The 19425-nt window shown below is 40.2% G+C and overlaps 1 protein-coding gene across 3 annotated transcripts in view; it reads left to right on the top strand.

Moving 5' to 3' along the window:
- The window catches only part of DOCK10 (dedicator of cytokinesis 10), a 194104-nt gene that overhangs the window by 97927 nt on the left and 76752 nt on the right, over positions 1 to 19425 (top strand). For 2 of the 3 annotated variants that reach the window (XM_029911090.1, XM_029911091.1), the window contains exons 3-10: positions 223 to 305; positions 8349 to 8471; positions 9579 to 9680; positions 10005 to 10084; positions 14334 to 14521; positions 15187 to 15252; positions 17122 to 17214; positions 19272 to 19395. In XM_029911090.1, coding sequence (XP_029766950.1) covers positions 223 to 305; positions 8349 to 8471; positions 9579 to 9680; positions 10005 to 10084; positions 14334 to 14521; positions 15187 to 15252; positions 17122 to 17214; positions 19272 to 19395 — 859 coding nt within the window. The remainder of the gene's footprint in view (positions 1 to 222; positions 306 to 8348; positions 8472 to 9578; positions 9681 to 10004; positions 10085 to 14333; positions 14522 to 15186; positions 15253 to 17121; positions 17215 to 19271; positions 19396 to 19425) is intronic. The other variant, XM_024195224.2, reaches the window with a different exon arrangement.

The raw sequence follows: 19425 nt of genomic DNA, 5'->3' as shown, positions 1-19425 counted from the left end.
ACCTCCAGCAGAGTGCAACTTTTCCCTAGTAAACTTCTCCCATGATGACGCTCCACCACGCTGGTCTGATTTTGTTAACCCTTCAGATAAACACTACCTAAATTGCATTTCCGGTACGCATAAGCCACCTTTGTTTCAACTTGCAATAAGCCTGTTTTCCAAGAACAAAAACTATGATGACGGTACTGATGGTACTAATGGTATTTATTTTTCTTTACCTAGTGTGCTCAAAAAGTGTTAAAATCCAACAAACAGTTCTGCAGCAAGCTGGGGAAATACCGTATGCCATTTGCTTGGTCAGTGAGGTATGTATATTGATTACTTTTACATAACATTTCTAACAACATCTTACAGCTCACCCTGCTCTTGGATTCATGTACTTTTATTATGAGTCACATTTTCAGCTTCAAACTAATACTTTCTACTTTATCCATGCCCCTGGCTGACCCTGGTGGCTTTAATCAATTCTGTTTGGTCCCATTTCCCTTTATTTACATAAATGAATTACAGTCACTTTCCCATTAAATATTAGTGTGGTAGCATCTATCACTCATACACATGCTGAAGTTGCTAGAAAGCATCAAGAGCAATGTCAATTTATGAGAATAATGCAGGAGTAGCCCCACTCTGAGCGATTTTGTGCTAAATATTCTAAGAGAGGTTTGAAAGTTAAAATTCTTTCAGGAGACTTTTACAAAGCTAATTCTTCTTTGAAATGGGAATTGAATACCTGCCTAAATACAGATTTAAGAGCCTATATGTAGGCACCCAAGATTGGAACTCTGGCCCTATGATTACACCTGTCGAGTTTTGAGAAACATTGGCCAAAGATCTGGGGGTTGCACAAGCTCCCAGTAGTTCCAGTGCCTATGCCTTGGTGGTGGTAGAGGGGGAGAATGCCCTGGAAGTGCTTGCATTGTTAGCATTCTCAGTAGGCATTAGAAAGCTGGAGGTTTATTTATTTTATCTTTGCAGTAATGATTAATGACAATAAGGTGTTTATTGTTGTGTCCCCTCTCTTGTAACCCTTACCCCATGATCTCTACCTCTTCTTGTGGTTGCTTCCTGTCCATTTTCTTTCCATAGTACATCTGTGCATTCTACTCTCTCTCACTTCCTCATCTCTCCTTTGGGACTTTTCCCTGCTTTCTTTGTTGCCTTCTCCTCTTCCCAGGTGTCATGGGGGTGTGCCGGCCCTGGAGTACCCCCCTGCAGGCCAAGTGTGGCACTACAGATGTTCCCTGTCTGTTTCCTTCTGCGTCGTCTCCCACTTTCCACAGGCCTGTGCTGGAGATGTCGCTTAGCCCTCCAGCCAAGTCACAAACAAAACTTAACCCTTTCTAGGGTAATAAAAGTCCAACTGAAAGGTCCCAACAAACAAAAAGGTTCTTTTGCCCTTCAGCGGCTTCTCTTCAGCTCATCCTCTGGGCTCTGTTCTTAGCCCCTTTCTGGGCTTTGAGAGTCTCTGTCCCTGGGTTAGAGCATTCAGCGCCCAACCTGACTCCCTGGCAGTACCATTCTCAGTCCCTTTCTAGGATTTGCCCCCAGAGGTAGGGCTGGCCACATCTCCCCTTAAAGGGTCCAGTCACCTTGTGACACCTGACAGCTGGATTCCTGCCTTCTGCCTTGGTTTTCTCCCTTCCTGTATTGTTCTCCCTCCCCTCTGTCTCTATTTTTCTTTGATTCCTTTCTTCCTCCTTTTCTGTTTTGTTCTGTCCTCCTCAACTTTGTTCTACTTCTCAATATTTTGCTGCCCAGAGACCACTGCTCCCCATTGTGTTTGTAGTATATGCACCGAGTGGGGAATGGAACCTTGGTCAAAGGAGTACGGTCTGCTAGAGATAGAAGCACTTTTCTTCTATAGCTCCTGTCCTGCCATTGTGTTTCAGGAATGGTAGGACATTAAATGGAGGCATTACAGAAGCAGTTGGGGAGCAGCAGCCCCCCACCACTTGACAGCTTTCTAGTTGAGGGACTGTCAGTGATAATCAGGGGTAGTTGTAATGCACATGATGGGTCTGGAATTGGGGTACTCCTATCTGACTTGGAGCTGTGGAGCACCGAGAGGGCACTGTCGCCACCCCCAGGGCAGATGGAGGTGGTGATTCTATAATATAGAGGTGGGGAGGGAGGCAAAAGAACAACAAAGCAGAGCTATTAGAAGCACTCATTTATATTTTATTGGCAGATAGTTTGGTTGATCTCCAATAAAGTAAGGAGAGGGGTTTACTTGTTCAAGGAAAAGGAAGATAATTTCTTCTGCTGTACTGTACTCAGTTCAAGGATGCACATCAATATTCATCAGCTTTATATAGCTAAAGGACCATTCATCAAAATTACATGAATAGTTGTCCGTTGGTTTGGCAGAACAATTTCAGCATATAAGGGAAGGTACAATGGAGCTATATGCAGGCTAGGAGCCAAACCTAGGTGTTTTTTTTATTAACTCTCTCCTGCCTAGATCATTCCTGCTGCTGTACCACTGGTTCCTTTGCACAGGAACTACTCACTGCAGGCATGGGGAGGGGCAGAGGCAGAGCTGGCTGGTCACAGGGGGGAACATGTGCAGGGGCTGCATTGCTCCAGTGCATTGGATAGCTTGAGACGCACGGTGCCTCAGTCAAGAACTCCCACCAGAGCAGCACTACTCTGCAATAACCCCATTGTGGGTCAGAACCTAGCAGACATGATCGAGCCCTTCATCAGCATCCCTAAACCCTCATTCCCATCGAGCTAAGTGGGATGTGAAATCTCTTGGCACCTTTCTGGATCAGGTTGTTAGTTTGCAAACTCAGCTCCAGTCTGGGTGCCAGGCTCCTCAGATAGAGCATGAGGAGAGTTACCTGCCTTGAGAAGGGATTTTATGAAGCCGATCAGCTGAGAGGGGAGCCCCCTAAGCTAGCAAGGAGAGAAATGCCAAGGAGCGGGGGGCTTAAGTGCCTCAGGATCCTCAGCCACAAACCCTCTCCTGGAATTAGGCATCTAAGCCAGGTAGCGATCGATCTATCGGGGATCAATATATCGTGTCTCGTCTAGACGCGATATATCGATCCCCGAACGCGCTCCCGTCGACTCCGGAACTCCACCAGGGCGAGCGGCGGTAGCGGAGTCAACGGGGGAGTTGTCGATCCCGCGCCGTGAGGACGGGAGGTAAGTCGAAATAAGATACGTCAACTTCAGCTACGCTATTCCCGTAGCTGAAGTTGCGTATCTTACATCGACACCCCCCCCCCCCCCCCAGTGTAGACCAGGCAGTAGTCCATGCCCTAGCAACCAAAAGCATCCCTCACTGCTGCTGGTGCTCGATATCTCTCTTGTGTTCGCTCTGTGTTTCCCTGTGCCCCCCAGATGTCTTTTGATCAATAAGGCAGTCTGCTGCCCCTCCACCTATTGGTTGCCTGCCTCTGGCCCTCCTGATGGGGGGGCTGGCAGCTCACAGGTGTTAGGCATGGTCTGAGCACACCCACAGGAACAGGACCCACAGATGAGATAGGTGCACCCCTGCTTAATTTGAGAATCCTATTTTGGGGCCTCCAAGTCTTTGGTTTGTTTTAGAGTTCCAAGCTGCTCATTAGCTGTGGGACAACATCAGCACTTAGATGGTTTTCCAAATGCTGACCCAAGGAAACTTCGGTGCCTACAGGACTTAAGTGGTAGCTGAAGGCTGCTTTGAAAATGTCAGTGATGCCTAAATGTTGGAGTTAAGTGTCTAAAGAGGCAGATAGGCATCAAAGTACCTTTAAGGATCCGGACCCGAGTCACATTCAGCCTGCCCTCACTGAGTGTTTTTATCAATGAAGAATCTTGATACTGGTTCTACTCTTGGTCTGCTCCAGGAATGACAGTGCTTTGGCCATCTCACTGTGTAGTCTCGAAACTACAGACTTCTTTTCCACTGTGAAATATGCTGTGGTCTAATTATTGGCTCTTCTTAAACTTCTCAATCATTAATGAGAACATGGCAGATGACACAGTGTAGCAGAAACACATTAGTCCAAGTTCACTACATTCATAAACACATTGACAGCACTGGTGTTACGCCGGGGTTGAATTTGGTTCAGTAGGTCACGTTCTGCTCGCATTTATGTCAGTGTAAATCCAGAGTAAATCTGTTGCCATACTCTAGTCTCACAGTGGTATAAGAACAATGAAGTGTAACAAATACTGATATAACAAGAATTTGATCCAGTAAAATATATTTCTAATTTTGTAGCTTGAAAATAGATATTTCCACAAGACACACATCACACCACACAAAAAGTGTTTTGACTATGATAAATTGCAAAAATCTTGGGTTGAAAATGTATTTTCCGCTTATTTATTTTCTGGCATTAACTGTGCTCCCACTAAATTTTCCCTTTTGAGTTATTATAATTTAAAGCAATTACAGATGGCCACAGTGTGATTTTTACATATTCATTCACTCAGCCAAAATATGACAATTGCATATGTGTCATGTTGTCATTCATGCAATTGGAACTCTGATTACTTTATGTAATAACAGAATTGTACGCAGCCTTCAGGTTGCTGACTCAGGTTTGTGCCAGGATTTCTCTCAGGCATTGGTCTCATTTGGTGCATTCTAGATTTTTGCAGGTGACTGTAATTACACTATACATTAGAATTACAGTGTGATACATCAGCCTTCCATTCTCAAACCTGCCAAGATTTGTAGATGTATGTCTGGTCTCCATTTAATAGATGTGGGGAAACTTTACTCACTCAGATTAATTTTTACACACCCCTCTTGCTTCCAACCCCTCTACCTACACAGATTTCTTATATGAGATCCCATAGTGTGAACCTCTTAACACCTTGCAAGGTTTGGGGCCAGATTCTCAGCTGATGTAAACTGACATAGCTGCTCTGAAGCTAATGAAATTATGCTGACTTTTACCAGCTGAGGAGCTGGCCCTGTATCTCTGACCACACAGGCGAGCCATCCCTCCACAAAAAGAACAGGAGTACTTGTGGCACCTTAGAGACTAACAAATTTATCTGAGCATAAGCTTTCGTGAGCTACAGCCCACTTCATCAGATGGAACTGATGCATTCCTGGAGCAGACCACGAAAGCTTATGCTCAAATAAATTTGTTAGTCTCTAAGGTGCCACAAGTACTCCTGTTCTTTTTGCGGATACAGACTAACACGGCTACTACTCTAAAACCTGTCATCCCTCCACAGTATCTTAGCCAACCCTTAAGAAATGTCATACCAAGTTTAATATTCAATTATGACCTTTCTACAGATATTTTAACCTGTAGAACCAGTATAATTACAATGTAATAGCTAATGAAATCCATACTAAAAAATTATATAGAAATGTTTAAAAAGTTAACAAAGGATCTCATTATTTATTAAATTCTATTGATTTCAGAGTATTTTGTATAGAACAATATTAAAGTTTAATTCATTTTTAGCTATCTAGGACTTTTCCATAAAGGAGGCTTCTAGTACACAAGCAACGATCAGTAGAGAGTCAAAAAATTATTATTCAAATGCTAAATTCCTGGATTTTATGAGAGTTTTATGATCCATCCCTTTCTTTGAGTTAACTCAAATTTTGTTCAATGTCAGCTGTCATTCTGAAATACCTTTAGATTGCTTTCTATGGTTAGGGATTCTCTCACTCGCAAGTGTGCCTCATAGAATAAATCTATCTAGCAAAGTTTAAGACTGAAGTTAGTTAACTAGAGCTGTAATATACATAATGCTTGCTCCAAAAGCAATTCTTCAGCTTTTATTAAGCCCTAATAACTGAGATACCAGTATGATCTGGCAAGCAAAAAGCCACATAATTCTCTTCTCAATGTATATACATAAGCCCCATTATAACATGCCTAAAGGTGACCAAATTTTCTAACTGCACACACAAAATATGAATAGTAGCAAAATAGGCTGTAAAGATGGTTTATTGCAAGTGGGTGATTGTGGATGTAAGAATCTATTTGCATACACAGTTGCCTATTTTGTTCATTCACGTGCGTAGTTTTCATGCAGTTGTGGTGTTCAGTGATCACTCAGGGCTTGCACGAAATCTGCTTTATTCTGTGTTTGGTTACAACTGGCTGTGCATAACAACAAGAGCTTCTCAGTGCCCTGAAACTCTGTCTAGGGAGCTCAGCCCTTAAAGGTGCAACACCTAATTCCACAGCAGTTACCCATTTGTATCGATATATTTATATTTTGTATGCACTACTTACATACCTTTTCTTTTTAATCTGCAGTGAAAGTCCATCAGTATGTTTGGACTGACATCTCCACCTTACTCTTCTAGCCTGGATGCTTTTAAGGCCCCAGTTGCTAGATCAGTGGCTCTCAACCTTTCGAGACGACTGTACCACTTTCAGGAGTCTGATTTTGTCTTGTGTACTCCAGGTTTCACTTCACTGAAAAACTACTTGCTTACAAAATCAGACCTAAAAATACAAAGGTGTCACAGCACACTGTTACTGAAAAAATGCTTACTTTCTCATTTTTACCATATAATTATAAAATAAATCAATTGGAATAAAAATATTGTACTTACATTTCAGTGTATTAGGACATAGAGCAGTATAAACAAGTCATTGTCTTTTAGTTCGTACTGACTTTGCTTGTGCTTTTTCTGTAGCCTGTTATAAAACTAGGCAAATAGCTAGATGAGTTGATGTACCCCCAGAAGACCTGTGTGTCCCCAGGGGTACGTGTACCCCTGGTTGAGAATCACTGTGCTAGAGTAACTGAATGCATGGGGAACAGAGAGTGAGGAATCTTCCCCCAGCCCACGGTGACTCTGCAGTCACTCCACAAATTCTAGTGGTACAATGGAGGCTACTTATTGGCTATTTTGTACATCTCTCCTGATAATCTGGAGACCTAAGGCTTTGGAGTATATAAACAATGCTAAAAGCATTTGATAAAACAGAGTTAGGTTACTTCCCTGTAGTTATGGAGAAATTTAATGTTGGTCCCTCCACCTCAGCTACATGAGTTATGACATTGTACATTTGTCCTTATCAGTTGAATCTTCTCCTCGGAGTTTACTCTTTTATTTGGTATCTGGCAATGTTTCCTACTGACATCAATTCTTTTTTCACTGGCAATATAACAGAGATGTAAATTAAGGAAGAAAAAAGGCTGGCTACATGGTTTGTGGAGTAGCCCTTTGTGTCAAAAGCATTTTACTTTCCTTAAGCACTTTTTTTTCATGATGCAGTTGAATCCAATGTTCTTTGATTGCACAGCTGCTATAGTATCCAATCCAGCCAGAGTGTTTGAACCCTTGGGCATTTCAAAGGGCACTGGAATGTCTTAATTAAATCCTGAAAGTGGCAGTGAGCAGAAGTGGAAATATCTGAAAATGATTTCCTGTGCAATCAAAAGCTGATATGTATTTTTCTTAATTATAATATGATATCCCTTTTTCCATTTAATCTCCATTGTTTCTAGCTAGCATTTTAAAATTGGTTATTGTTTATATAACTAAAAGTGTAGTTAGAACTCTTCAAACATGTATTGAGACAAGTTACACCAGTTTAAATCTACCCTTGTGATTCTGGAGAGGTACAAAGCAGATTTAATGGGCTGGAAAATCTGGCTCAAGGTCCCTGCCCCAAAGAAGTTACATTTTAAGTCCCCACTCCTGCAAAGTCTTACAGACATGCTTATTTTATCATAAGCAGAGCCAATGGCTCAGAGCTGAAGCTTTACAAATTCAAAAGGGAAATAAGGTGCAGTGTGTTTTTTCGGTTTGGGTTGTTTGTTTGTTTGCTTGTTTGTTTTTACAGTCAAGACAATTAACCATTGGAGCGATTTACCTCAGGGTGTGATGATTTCCCCATCACTTAAAGTCTTTAAAATCAAGATTGGATGTCTTTCTAAAAGATATGCACAGTCAGAAGTTATAGGCTTGATTATGAATGACTTGGTGAAATTCTGTGGTCTGTCTTTTGCATGTGGTCAAAATAAATGATCAGAATGGTCCCTGTGAATCTATGAACTTTGTGCACTGTGAGTAATCTTATTGAAGTCAGTAGAACTATTCACATTGCATAAAATTAAATGTATGCCTAAATCTTTGCAGGACTGGGGCCTACATACATAAATAAATTGTGTCCCTTTGGAACACCCAAAAGGGGTGCTTTTAAGGATAACTATATCCCCTAACAAAAACTAAGAATAGCATGTTTGCTTTGAAGTATATGCCCTGGAGAGCAATTTTAACTATCTGTTCCCTTTGACTTTTGCACAGAAATTCATACTGTGTCATCAGTGATGAACAATTATATGTGAATTGAAAATTCTCAAGTAATATGACTAAGCATGCCCGGCTGTCATCAAATATATGTTGCTTTCTCTCTTTGTAGACCAGTGTTTAAGGATAATCAGGGAAATGTTGACAGAGACTCCCGATTTTCACCATTGTTCAGGCAAGAAAGTAGCAAGATTTCAACTGAAGATTTGATTAAATTAATAGCAGAATACAGAAGGTAAGGAATGGGTCTGAGGTCAGCTTGGGAGAGGCCTAAAGTTATAATGCTATTTTCATTAGTGTCCTTGTTCGCATTGGTGAGTGTGCCAAAATAGCCATATTAAATGCATGTTTTTCACATTAGTCCATTATCTGCTGAGCTTTCCAGGATAATTGGAAAGGCATTTGATATTAGTACACATTATTACAACTAAAAGATAGTGATTCATGGAATAAGTGTCCATTAGGGAAGGTGCAGGTGGAGGAACAAGCAAGAACACACTGAGAAAAGGAGAAATATACATGAAAATGAAAATAACCCTTTAACAGCTCTCCTATCCCTCACTATTGTCTATAATTGGGAACTCCACGGCAACCTGTATAGTGGACATTGGGAGCATCTACTTTTCTCAAACGTTTGCCAGTACGTGAATTATGAAATGGTGATTTGGCTGGTTCTCCTCTCACACAAGTGTAAATCAGGATTAATTCCACTGAAGTCGATATATTTGCACCAGTGTGAGGGACAAGAGAAACAGTATCTTCCTGTCGCCTCACATCCCAAAAACAACCCACAAAAAGCACATTAATTTGATAAAACATCACAATTCCATTTGTAGGAAATTCTTTTAGGACCTGATTCAGTGCTGATTGAAGTCAATGGAAGGACTCCCATTGTCTTCAGTAGGCTTTGGATCAGGTCCTTAATCCTCATAGTTATGAGTATATGGCAGTACGTTCACTGATATCACCAGTAAACTAAAGTGTTGGCCATAGATGCATTAGTCAGCTTGTCTGAAGCATCTCCTTTTTTAGAGAAGAGCAAGGCCACTTTGGCATCCTCAGGGCATCCATGCAGACACAATGCCTGTGCCTCTGTCCCCTCTCAATATGGCTGCTGCAGGAGCCAGGATGCCCTGAGCTCCCCACAAGTGAGTGTTTTCAGAATTCCCATTAAAGGGGGGCATGTTTCAAATTGTAGAGCAGTAAGCTAATTGAAAAGCAGTAAGTTAATGCTGATGAGGTCTTCACTAATTCACATGCAAAAGTCCATGGGTCCTTCATGACTCTCTTCCATATGACTCCTTCCTTTCCCATGAATCCCTCTCCCCACAAAATCCCCAAGGAAGTACTTCCACAGAGAAGGCAGGAATGAAGCAACACTTCTCACTTCTGCACCCCTTGGTTTGGATCTGCTGGAGTCCAGTCACCCTTGGCTGAGGAGACGGTAGGGAGAATATGGGCCGAGGGTTTTGTGGGAGCATATGAAACTATTTTGCAAGTAGGAATTAGTTGGAAGTAAGATTTTCTATTAATCAAAGTGTTATTTTGATTTCATATCTATTAACCCATTTTAATTTTATTAGGAAAGTAATGGACTTGTTTTTCTTACACAGTTTGGTAGTTCTAAATACGGTTTACCTTTCACTATTTCATGATTTAAATGACTGGTGATATTTCATTTCATATTGCTCTCTTAAGTCAGAAATTACATCCCCTCTTGCATTCTTTACACCAGCTTCCTAAAATGTTTTCATTTCTGTCATTGCAGAGCAGAGAAGATTAGCAAAATACAGACCATACCTGGCAACCTAGACATTGCAGTAAATTGTTTCCCTTTGGAACACCCAAGTATGATTCAATTTTATAATTATTCTGGGTTTATAAAATTTAATGTGAGCCTTTAAAATTAATTGTTGCTTTGTCACAGTTCTGGAAGACAGGAAAGAAGGAACTGTAATTTTTAGTTTTTAATTATTTGGGGGGTTTGTTTTGATTCTTTTTTAACCAATACATATTAAACTGTTCTTCATCTTTTTCTATGCCTTGAAGTAACCTATTTTGTATTGTAGAAAGATCATGTCCTGTGTTCATTTGATGAGTCACAGCCTGTGCATGTGAATGGGCCTGACTCAAAGTGCACTGAAGTCAATTGAAAGACTCTAATTGACTTTCGTGGATTTTGGATCAGCCCCTGTAGGAAGTGTTGTTATTGTAGTTATGCCGAGTCGCCGAACCCAAATTTATTTCATTTGTTCTCTTTCTACTTCAAGGGCCACCTCTCTCTGTGGCCCAGTCTTGAGAAAAGCTCAGTACCTACCAAAATGGTTTGGCTGACTTGATTTTCTTTTTCTGAGTTTTTTGTTTCAGTTGGGGCATTTTGGATGTTTTTTACCTTTTTTCCTCGCTTTTTTAAGGCTAAATTTAAAATCAAAACACTATTGAAATGAAAGGTTCATCTCTTTTGATTTTGTTTTCCCAACCAAAACTATTCATCAAATGGGACATGAATTTAGCTAATAATTTCGGACCCTGAAAAATGCAATTCAGTGAAAAAACAATTTGTTAAAAATATTTGCCAAGCTTTAGTGAGGAATGAAATTAACAGCCAGTCATTCTGTTATGATACAGTCACTAGAACACCAGACTAGCTGAGGCATAATCAGGCAACCCAGTAGGGAGGTAAGATTCTTAAAGGATGTAAAGCACTTCTCTCTAATTATATATGTTTTAATTTATACTTAGCATTTTATATTTGCATCAATTTTGAGAAATTTTCACATAAAGTTTAACTACAAAATAACTTCACAAAAATGTCAAAGGTATTTTTTTAAATAAAATTAAGGGAAAGTTCCCCATTTTGTTGCAAATATCACTGTAGGCAAAACGCCCTCTTTCACACAGATTTCTGTGATATGTTGTTGCCTAACTCCATATTCACTTTTGATATTGGGTTTTTCAAAGTGCATGTGGAAGTTTTTTCCCCCAAGGGTGCTCTACCCCTACTCTGTCCTAAGGCCTGCCCCAACTCCGCCCCCTCCCTCGAGGCTCCGCCTTCACTCTGCCTCTTCCCACCCACTGCTCCAACTCCTCCCCTGAGGCTCCTACCCGCAGCTCGCTGCTCTCTGCCCTCCCCCGAGCACCTCCCCCAGCCACCAAACAACTGATCCTTGGTACCACCGAACAGCTGTGGCTGCTGGGTGCTGAGCATCCACTATTTTTTTTTCCGTGGGTGCTTTAGCTCCAGAGCACCCCCAGCATCAGTGCCTATGAAAGTTATTGAAAGTCTGTGGGAGCTGGCCTAGCTCCCATTGGCTCCATTGAAAATCCCACCCTGAACTATTAATAACAGTTTTAACAGCCCTTTGGCATCAGAAAATTTGCCTTCCTCTAAGGGCCTGATCAAAAGCTCACTGTAGTCAATTTAAAGAAACCTCTTTACTTCCGTGGACTTTGGACCAGGCCTGAGAGCAGCTCCTTTTCCGTGAAAATTTTAATTATTCTTAGTCAATGCTAAGGAAAGTTAATGAAAAGAGAGTTGGCCAGCAATCTTTTTAAAAAGTTCCCAGTAAGACTGTCTCTCTAAGAACTGACATTTCACTGCTGAGGATTAGCATCAGTTTGCATTAGACATCAGAAGGAGAATCTCTGTTTTAATAATGCTTGATTTACAATATGTCCAGCAAGTGCCTGAAGTACTGAAAATTAGGAGAAGATGTCAGTGTTTAACCTGATATAAAAGCCCTGTCCCCTCTGCTGACTGATGAAAGGGAGCCAAACATATGTACATCCTGCAAGGGGAGTGTTGGCAGCTACATGAGATGTCCCCCCTATGGTATATAGCCACAAGTCTCCCTTCTGCAAAATATCCATGCATCTGCCAAACAATTCACAGAAAGGAAGGCGGGCCAGAGGGTGGGGTAGGAAGGCAAGCAATAACTGCTATAGTTGGGTGTTCCCCCTTTTCTTTCAATTAAATTCATATTTAAAAAAAACAGGGCTCTGAGGCTCCACTCAGTGGAGTCACAGAGAATAGCTAGTGGCCTAGTAGTCAGTAGCAACATGGCCAGACGTGTGTGTGTGTGTGTGTGTGTGTGTGTTTGCATTGAAAACTACTTCATAGACTGGCTGGGATTCACAGTTCCTAAGGGGTGGTGATGGTGGGGTAGAATGTTCCTGAGCCATCGCTCTTTAAAAGCTGCAGTGTTTTTGCATTATTTTCTCTCCTTTATGGTTAATTTGACACAGTAGGGAAATATATGGGTCTATATCACTATATTTTGTGAGCTGCTAGAAATGCAATACATTTCAGGGGAGGGGCTGGAGTCCTCAAGATTCTGTGTTAGTTTCTATTTTGTTGGTACCCAGTTTTACCTGTCTCTTTCTGAGAATCTAACAGAGACCATCACTGGTATAACAATGGTGCAGATATTCAAACATGGAGATGGTCTAATTCTAGAGCTGGCAGAAAAAATTGACTTTTTTTTTCTGAAAACTTTTACAAAAAGTTCATTCCTTAGTTTTGTTGGACATGTTTACGTATTTCAGCAGAGCTCTTCCTAACTCATTTAAAATAGAATGAATAGGTTGAAGGCAATATCCCATTATCCTCTTAAGGCCTTTCATTCCTATCTTATATATGGCTTGTTTCAATCAGAAATATACCTATCACTGCTGCTAGCACAGTGGGGCTAATCATTTGGAGGCAGTAGAGCAATAATGTATCCCCTTCTCCAGAGCAGAGTGCCTGGACTCTGTCCAGCCAAGTGCTCATGGAAAAATTACTGGACTCTACTATGCAGGCCAAGACATCCTAATCTGGGATCAGAATCTTCCAGGATGATGGAATGTTAGTAATTTGGGAAAGAACTCTCAAAAGCCTGAGTGTGACCATTGAATTTTTCATTGGCTGATGGATGGATTCTTGAGGTCAGCTAAAGTGACCAACTTCATGGAGCTAATGAGAATAAATCAGATAAAGAGCCGCTTATGGTAGCCATTGGCCCATATTGGCTGGTCAGTACTAAGGGAATGTAATTCAGCTATTCACCTTTGACACTACTGGTATTGATTAGGAGGTAAAGAACAAAGGCTTCCATGAATGGCACTTTCTAGCTTATTTCAGGAATACACCTGACAGCTATGAATGAAAATGTCTGGGAGCAAGCATGAGAAATTGACTGGAAGGAAGGCTGAACCCTTTAAGTTTGTTAAAAAGAAAATATAGTAACTGATCAGAGAAACAGCCTTCACATCTTGCTGTTACTCAATAGTCCCATAGAAGTTTTATTCCAGCCTGATGGTGGCATGACTTCTCATTGTGGAGGTTCTGAAGGGAGCAAGGGGGAGAGTTAGGATGTAAAAGAGGCAGGAGAGCTTGCTTTCATGATCTGACTACCTCTTGGTTGGCTCTAGAGTTTGCAGGGTTGAGCCTCAGGTTGCTTTTCCTTGGAAAAGGAATCAGTGTCTCTGACCTCCTTGGACTTGTGTAGTTCAGACAGCCATGGATATTTTCCTACTGAGATCGAGCTTGTTGCTGATTTAGTAGCATACATTGGAATACCAATCTGTGCTTTTGTGACGTCTGTGCTGAGTTACTCTGCTGTCTGGATGACAGCAGACTTATGTTCATCAGCTATCTCTTGAACTGAATTCAGATACTCTGATTCTCTGATGTATTAAATCTAGTTCTAAGTAACGTATCTCTTGATTTAATTGGCTGCCGGTTAGATAGCAGATGAACTTTAAAAAATAAATGAAAAAATGGGCTAAATAGAGATGTTAACTCCATTAGAAACAATCTATTTTAATGACACTTCCGTTGCATTTAGAGCTATAACTTTGCTGAAATTATAAGAGTTGGAATGACAGTACTATGCTTTGTCTTGGATACTGTATATTTAAAGGTTATTCAGTGCTATATTTAACTTAAATGTAAATCAGTGCAATTACTATAGATTTATACTGGTGTAAAAGAGGATAGAATTTGGCCCTTTGTGTCTCGATATTGGATATTACATCCTACATACTTATTATTAGTGTATTTATAAAATGACAACTTCATTTTCTGATTGATTTTTTTTATTTTATTTTTTTGAAGATTGTGTAACATCATCTTTTATCCCAATCAAGCCATTTGATAATACAGAGGAGCATCAACCTACGGTGGAAGTGGAGGAATTTGTACAAGAATCAACAAAATATTCCCGGCCTTATAGAGTGTATAAGAACCAAATATACATCTATCCAAAACATCTCAAGTACGATAGCCAAAAATGCTTCAGCAAGGTACAGTAAGCAACAATTTAGGGGTCTGATTTTGCCACCCCTAAGTCAGGTTGAGTTGTCCCTTAATGCATGAGTGGTCTCACTTAAATCAGTAGAACTACTCATCATAGCTAAAGGGAGGCAGAATAGGATCCTAAATTACTGAACTAACTTGCAGTCTATTTAATTCTTTATGGAACCTTTAAGCACAGTAAGAATTTCCTGGAAGTGATTTTACAGATTAAAGGAACCTTTTATGCTATGAAGGCATTTCAAAGAAGATGTAGTGCAGTAATTGCTTTTTGGGCAATATTCTAGGGAAATATATTTTAATATAAATATGTATACAGATGATCCTCTCTTAAATGAACCTTGAGAGCTATATGCATATTCATACTGATTGAATATGAATTAAACTCAAGACAGGGCTAAATACTGGTCCCTTTATGCTTTACCTTTGCACAATGCATTTGCAGCCTAGTTTGGTGCCTGCAAGTTCTTCTCCTTTTTACACATTTATTTCCAGTGAGTTTTGGGGGGAGCTGCAAGTATTTAGGATATGACTCATCATCCATAGTGTTCTCCAGATTTTAAGTAGAACCTGTTATATTTCACACATCTTAGCTTGTATGTATTTTAATGGGCTAACTATTTCTATTTACACTTTTAATGCATCACTATTGCAGGCACGGAACATAACAGTGTGTATTGAAGTTAAAAGTTCAGATGAAGAAGGAGCCAAGCCAATGAAGGTGAGCCAAAGACAAAGTACATTCACAGAACAATGTGTCAAAAGAGGTTTCGTATGAAACCCAGCAATTGAGAGTATTCTAATCAGGAACATTTAAAGTGTGAATATTGTAATATATTCTAAGTTTCCATAACGATCCTTTTTAATACCAGTTATTAACTATATCAGCTGGAAGTGTCAACCCTGCAGTGCTAATTCAATGATTAGGCAAAAAAACTTGCAAAAGATGGCTACTTTCAAGAAAAGGGCACTGTCATCATATACAGTATGTTTTGAATTAAAATGTCACGCTGTGCCTATACTATACCTGGAAACAGCCTTAGGAAAACAATACAGTGTTTTCAATATAGACAGCATAGGACACAGATTTTATTTTTATTTTTTATTTATTTGTTATTTGTATCATCTTAGCACTTGGGAGCACCAGTCATGGACAGGACCCCATTATGTGAGGTTCTGTACAGACACAGAGCAGACAGTCCCTGCCCCAAAGAGCTTACAATCCAAGACAGACACAAGCATACACACCCCTAGTACAAGCCTGAGTTTTCAAATTTGGATGACTAAGCCAGGTACCTCAATCCATGTTTAAGCTCCAAAACGCCTGTTTTATGCACCCAGCACCAGTCCTCGACGAGCGTAAATGACTTTCGCTTCATTGAGTTCAGTGGAGCTATTCTGATTTACACCCACTAAGGATATGATTTGAGGCCTGATCCAAAGCCTATGGAAATGAATAGGAGCCTCTCCATTGTCTTCAATAGACTTTGGATCAGGCTCTTGGATTGAGGATTTTCCAAGCTGTTGTGGGGATTTGTTTATTTACATATTTCCCATTAATTTTAATGGAACACCTGTCTAAATCCCTAGATTGTCTTGGAAATCTCAGTACCTACATCTTTATTTAGCACTTAGACATTTAAGTGCCTAAACTGGTATTCAGGGTCCAAATTTTAAAGCAAGTGCACGCTTGACTTTGGCGTATAAATCTCCACACAGTAAGGTGCCTAGGTCTAAATCTGAAAATCCGGGCCTTATTTATCATCATGATGAGCTACTTAAAATTAAAGGGTGGGATTTTCAAAAGCACCTAAGTGACAAAGGAGCATAACTGCCACTGAAAATCCTCCCCTAGATATATTGTATCTAATATAGTAGATTAGATACAAAGAACAGCCCAATTTGTTGTTTTACATATTTTTCACATTTATATGGTGGTTTTGCCTTTGTGAGGGCTGCAGGGCTAGTTCTACTATCCTTATGTTTGTGTGTAACCCACTGGTAGGTGTGTGTTACAAGTCCCCATCTGTGATGGAAATGAGTTGGTTCAGCCCCCAGCTACAAAGCCTTGGCTTTTTAGCTCAAGCTGTAGTAGCTCTGGCTTTTCACCCTGGAGGTCCCCTGTTCAAGCTTCAGCATATCAGCCAAGCTGGTGGTCGTCACATCTGCATGGCTCACTTAATGAACAGCAAAATGTAGATTGTGCATGTTGAGGTATGATGCATTAAGATGGCATTAAAAAACTAAGATTATCTATGTTAGATTTCCAAACTAATTTTGTGGTATACAGAGTTGTTCAATGAATACGGCACAAAAGTGGGAGAACCCGCACTTCAGTTTTCCCATACATAAAATAAGCTAATCAAGAATCATAGAAGCTAGAAATAGAAAGGACCTATTAAATACCCTGGTCCTGCCAATGCAGGGAGGAGGAGTTGTGCCTAGAGAACCCAGTAAAGAATTGGAGTTGAATTGTGTAGGATGAGTCCATATAAAGGAAAGACACTTTTGTAAACCCCTTTTGAGCTATGGCTATATTACTATTATCAGCATGCCTTGACAACTGAACTGAAGTATAATATTTTAACAGTGTATTTATGGGAAGCCTGGCGGACCATTATTTACCACAGCAGCCTACACAGCAGTGCTACATCATTCACAGAATCCTGATTTCTATGATGAGGTCAGTCCATTCTTCACTGACTAGACAATATGACTATATGCATTTAATTAATGGCATAGAAATGAAAAAAAAAATTATCTGCCTGCTAGAAGTGTTCATATATCCAGGTGAGTGTGAATTTCATTAGATAGAAAGATTTTTACTCACTGAAATAAACACACAGCATGAAATAAAATCTCACCATTTCTCTGAACACATCATAATGGTCAGTCTTTCTGTAAAGTCTTTTGTGTACAGACTTAGTAATGATCAGTCCTGCTCTCTAATGTGTATGTCTGTATCAAAGGTCAAGATCTAACTTTAACTCTGTTTAACATTTTCATTACAATAGTCTTTAGAGGTAAAATTCCCGCATGATGCCCAGACGCAGCTCAAGCCCCTCCATACCATTGGAGCATTTTTGTGGATCCAGTGGCCTGAACACACCACATGGCTTCATCACACATAAAGTGGCTGTGGCACCCCACAAGCATAGCAACAGCTTTGGGGGATGTAATGCAGCCCACACCCTCAATTGGTGGGGGATAGTAGTAGCCGCCTCAACTCGTTTGCCTGCAAATGGACACTTCACCAACATAAAGCCTGATTCCTCAGGTGCAGGTGAATTGAATTTCACCTAACCAATCCAGAGTGCTTCATAGCCTTGAGTTGTTAGTGTTTTTGACAGCACACTAACAAAGGATTGTTGCTCTTCTAGACTTTGCACTTATGGTTTCAGTGTATACTAATACTGGTAATACTGTAGACAGCAGGGCCAGTAATCATTCAGCATTTTCCAAACAATTGGCTTGGTCCTGTGCTCTTAATTGGCAAAACTTTCCATTAATTTCAGTGAAATTTAACCTGAGTAAAGAGCACAGGTCAGGCCCAATGGGTGGAATTCCTCCAAATACAGAGTATCCATTGAAGCTCCATGTTAAGAGCTTAAGGGGGACTGATTTTCAGAGGTTCTGAGCACCTATTGACTTCAACTGGAGTTGAGGGTGCTCAGCACTTGTGAAAATCTGGCCCCAATTGGTTCAGAGGGCCTTATGCAAGCCCTCCACATTACAGTGAGTTTTTTTCCAACATGAACGAAATATTGAGTTCAGACTTCACCATCTAACAGAAATTGATTTGGGTGGGCCAACTGCACAGTGACCCTGACAATAACACATCTAGTGCAGTATCTAAAAGACCCTAGTGCCGCGTTTAAAGAAATTGTTTTAAGCTGCATGTTTAAATGCTCATTTCACTGCTATGTTTATAATATAGGTCTTTTCACCCTTAACCTGACATAACATCAGAAATATGTCCCAACCCAATTCCTAACTCTTACCTTAACTGCAGGATTAGTTTAGGTACAGCATTACTTCATAACTATTGTGCATAAGGGGTCTTATCCATTAGTCACCACCATAACACTTTTCAGTGTATTTTTCCCATGTCTTTCAATAGGTAAATAACAGCCCACCTTGACTTTGTACAGATTAGTGAACAATAGATTAGTTTTTCTTATTGTGGCCTATGGAATGTATGACTCATCTGAGATCATAAATAAAAGTTTTTATTTTCACGTCAGCCCTTGTTCACCTTCATTCTTTATTATAAAATCAGTTATGATGACATATCATTAGTATTTTTAACTTAAAGGGTATCCAGGCTGACTCACTCTCCTGCTAAAGGAGGAGTGATAGGGAAAGAAGAATGGTGACTCCTGGTTAGGGTCAGTGTTGAGTCTGATGGTGTGGAGATGATTGGTTCTAAGCAGCCTGTTTGAACAAGGTTCTTCAGTTTTCAGTTCTGTGCCGTTTCATTAGAAACACAATTATTCACTCAAAGGAAAGAGAAGAAAAACCAGTTTAAGTGGAAGTAATAAATGATGCCTCTCAATGATTTCTTTAAAAGAACAGCTGTTACACCACTAAAAAGAGCAACACACAAAGAATCAATTGCCAGTCAAAAGACCAGCTTTAATTAGAGATGTATAGAAAGAGAGATTTCTCCTTTAGAGCCCATCTCTTACTCCTGGTTGATTCCCTTTAAACTAAAGAGAGGTGTAACCTTTTACATTTCAGGTGAAAATTGAGCTTCCCACTCAACTCCATAAGAAACACCACATTCTGTTTTCATTTTATCATGTCACCTGTGACATAAATGCAAAAGCTAATGCCAAAAAGAAAGAGGCTCTGGAAACACCAGGTACCTGCAGTAGAATTACTTTCAAATAAT

Source organism: Terrapene carolina, unplaced genomic scaffold (genome assembly GCF_002925995.2).
Source record: "Terrapene carolina triunguis isolate 2854851 unplaced genomic scaffold, T_m_triunguis-2.0 Scaffold88, whole genome shotgun sequence".
Lineage (NCBI taxonomy): Eukaryota > Metazoa > Chordata > Testudines > Emydidae > Terrapene > Terrapene triunguis.
Note: the sequence above shows the minus strand (reverse complement) of the source record. Positions and strands in the feature narration are given on the sequence as shown.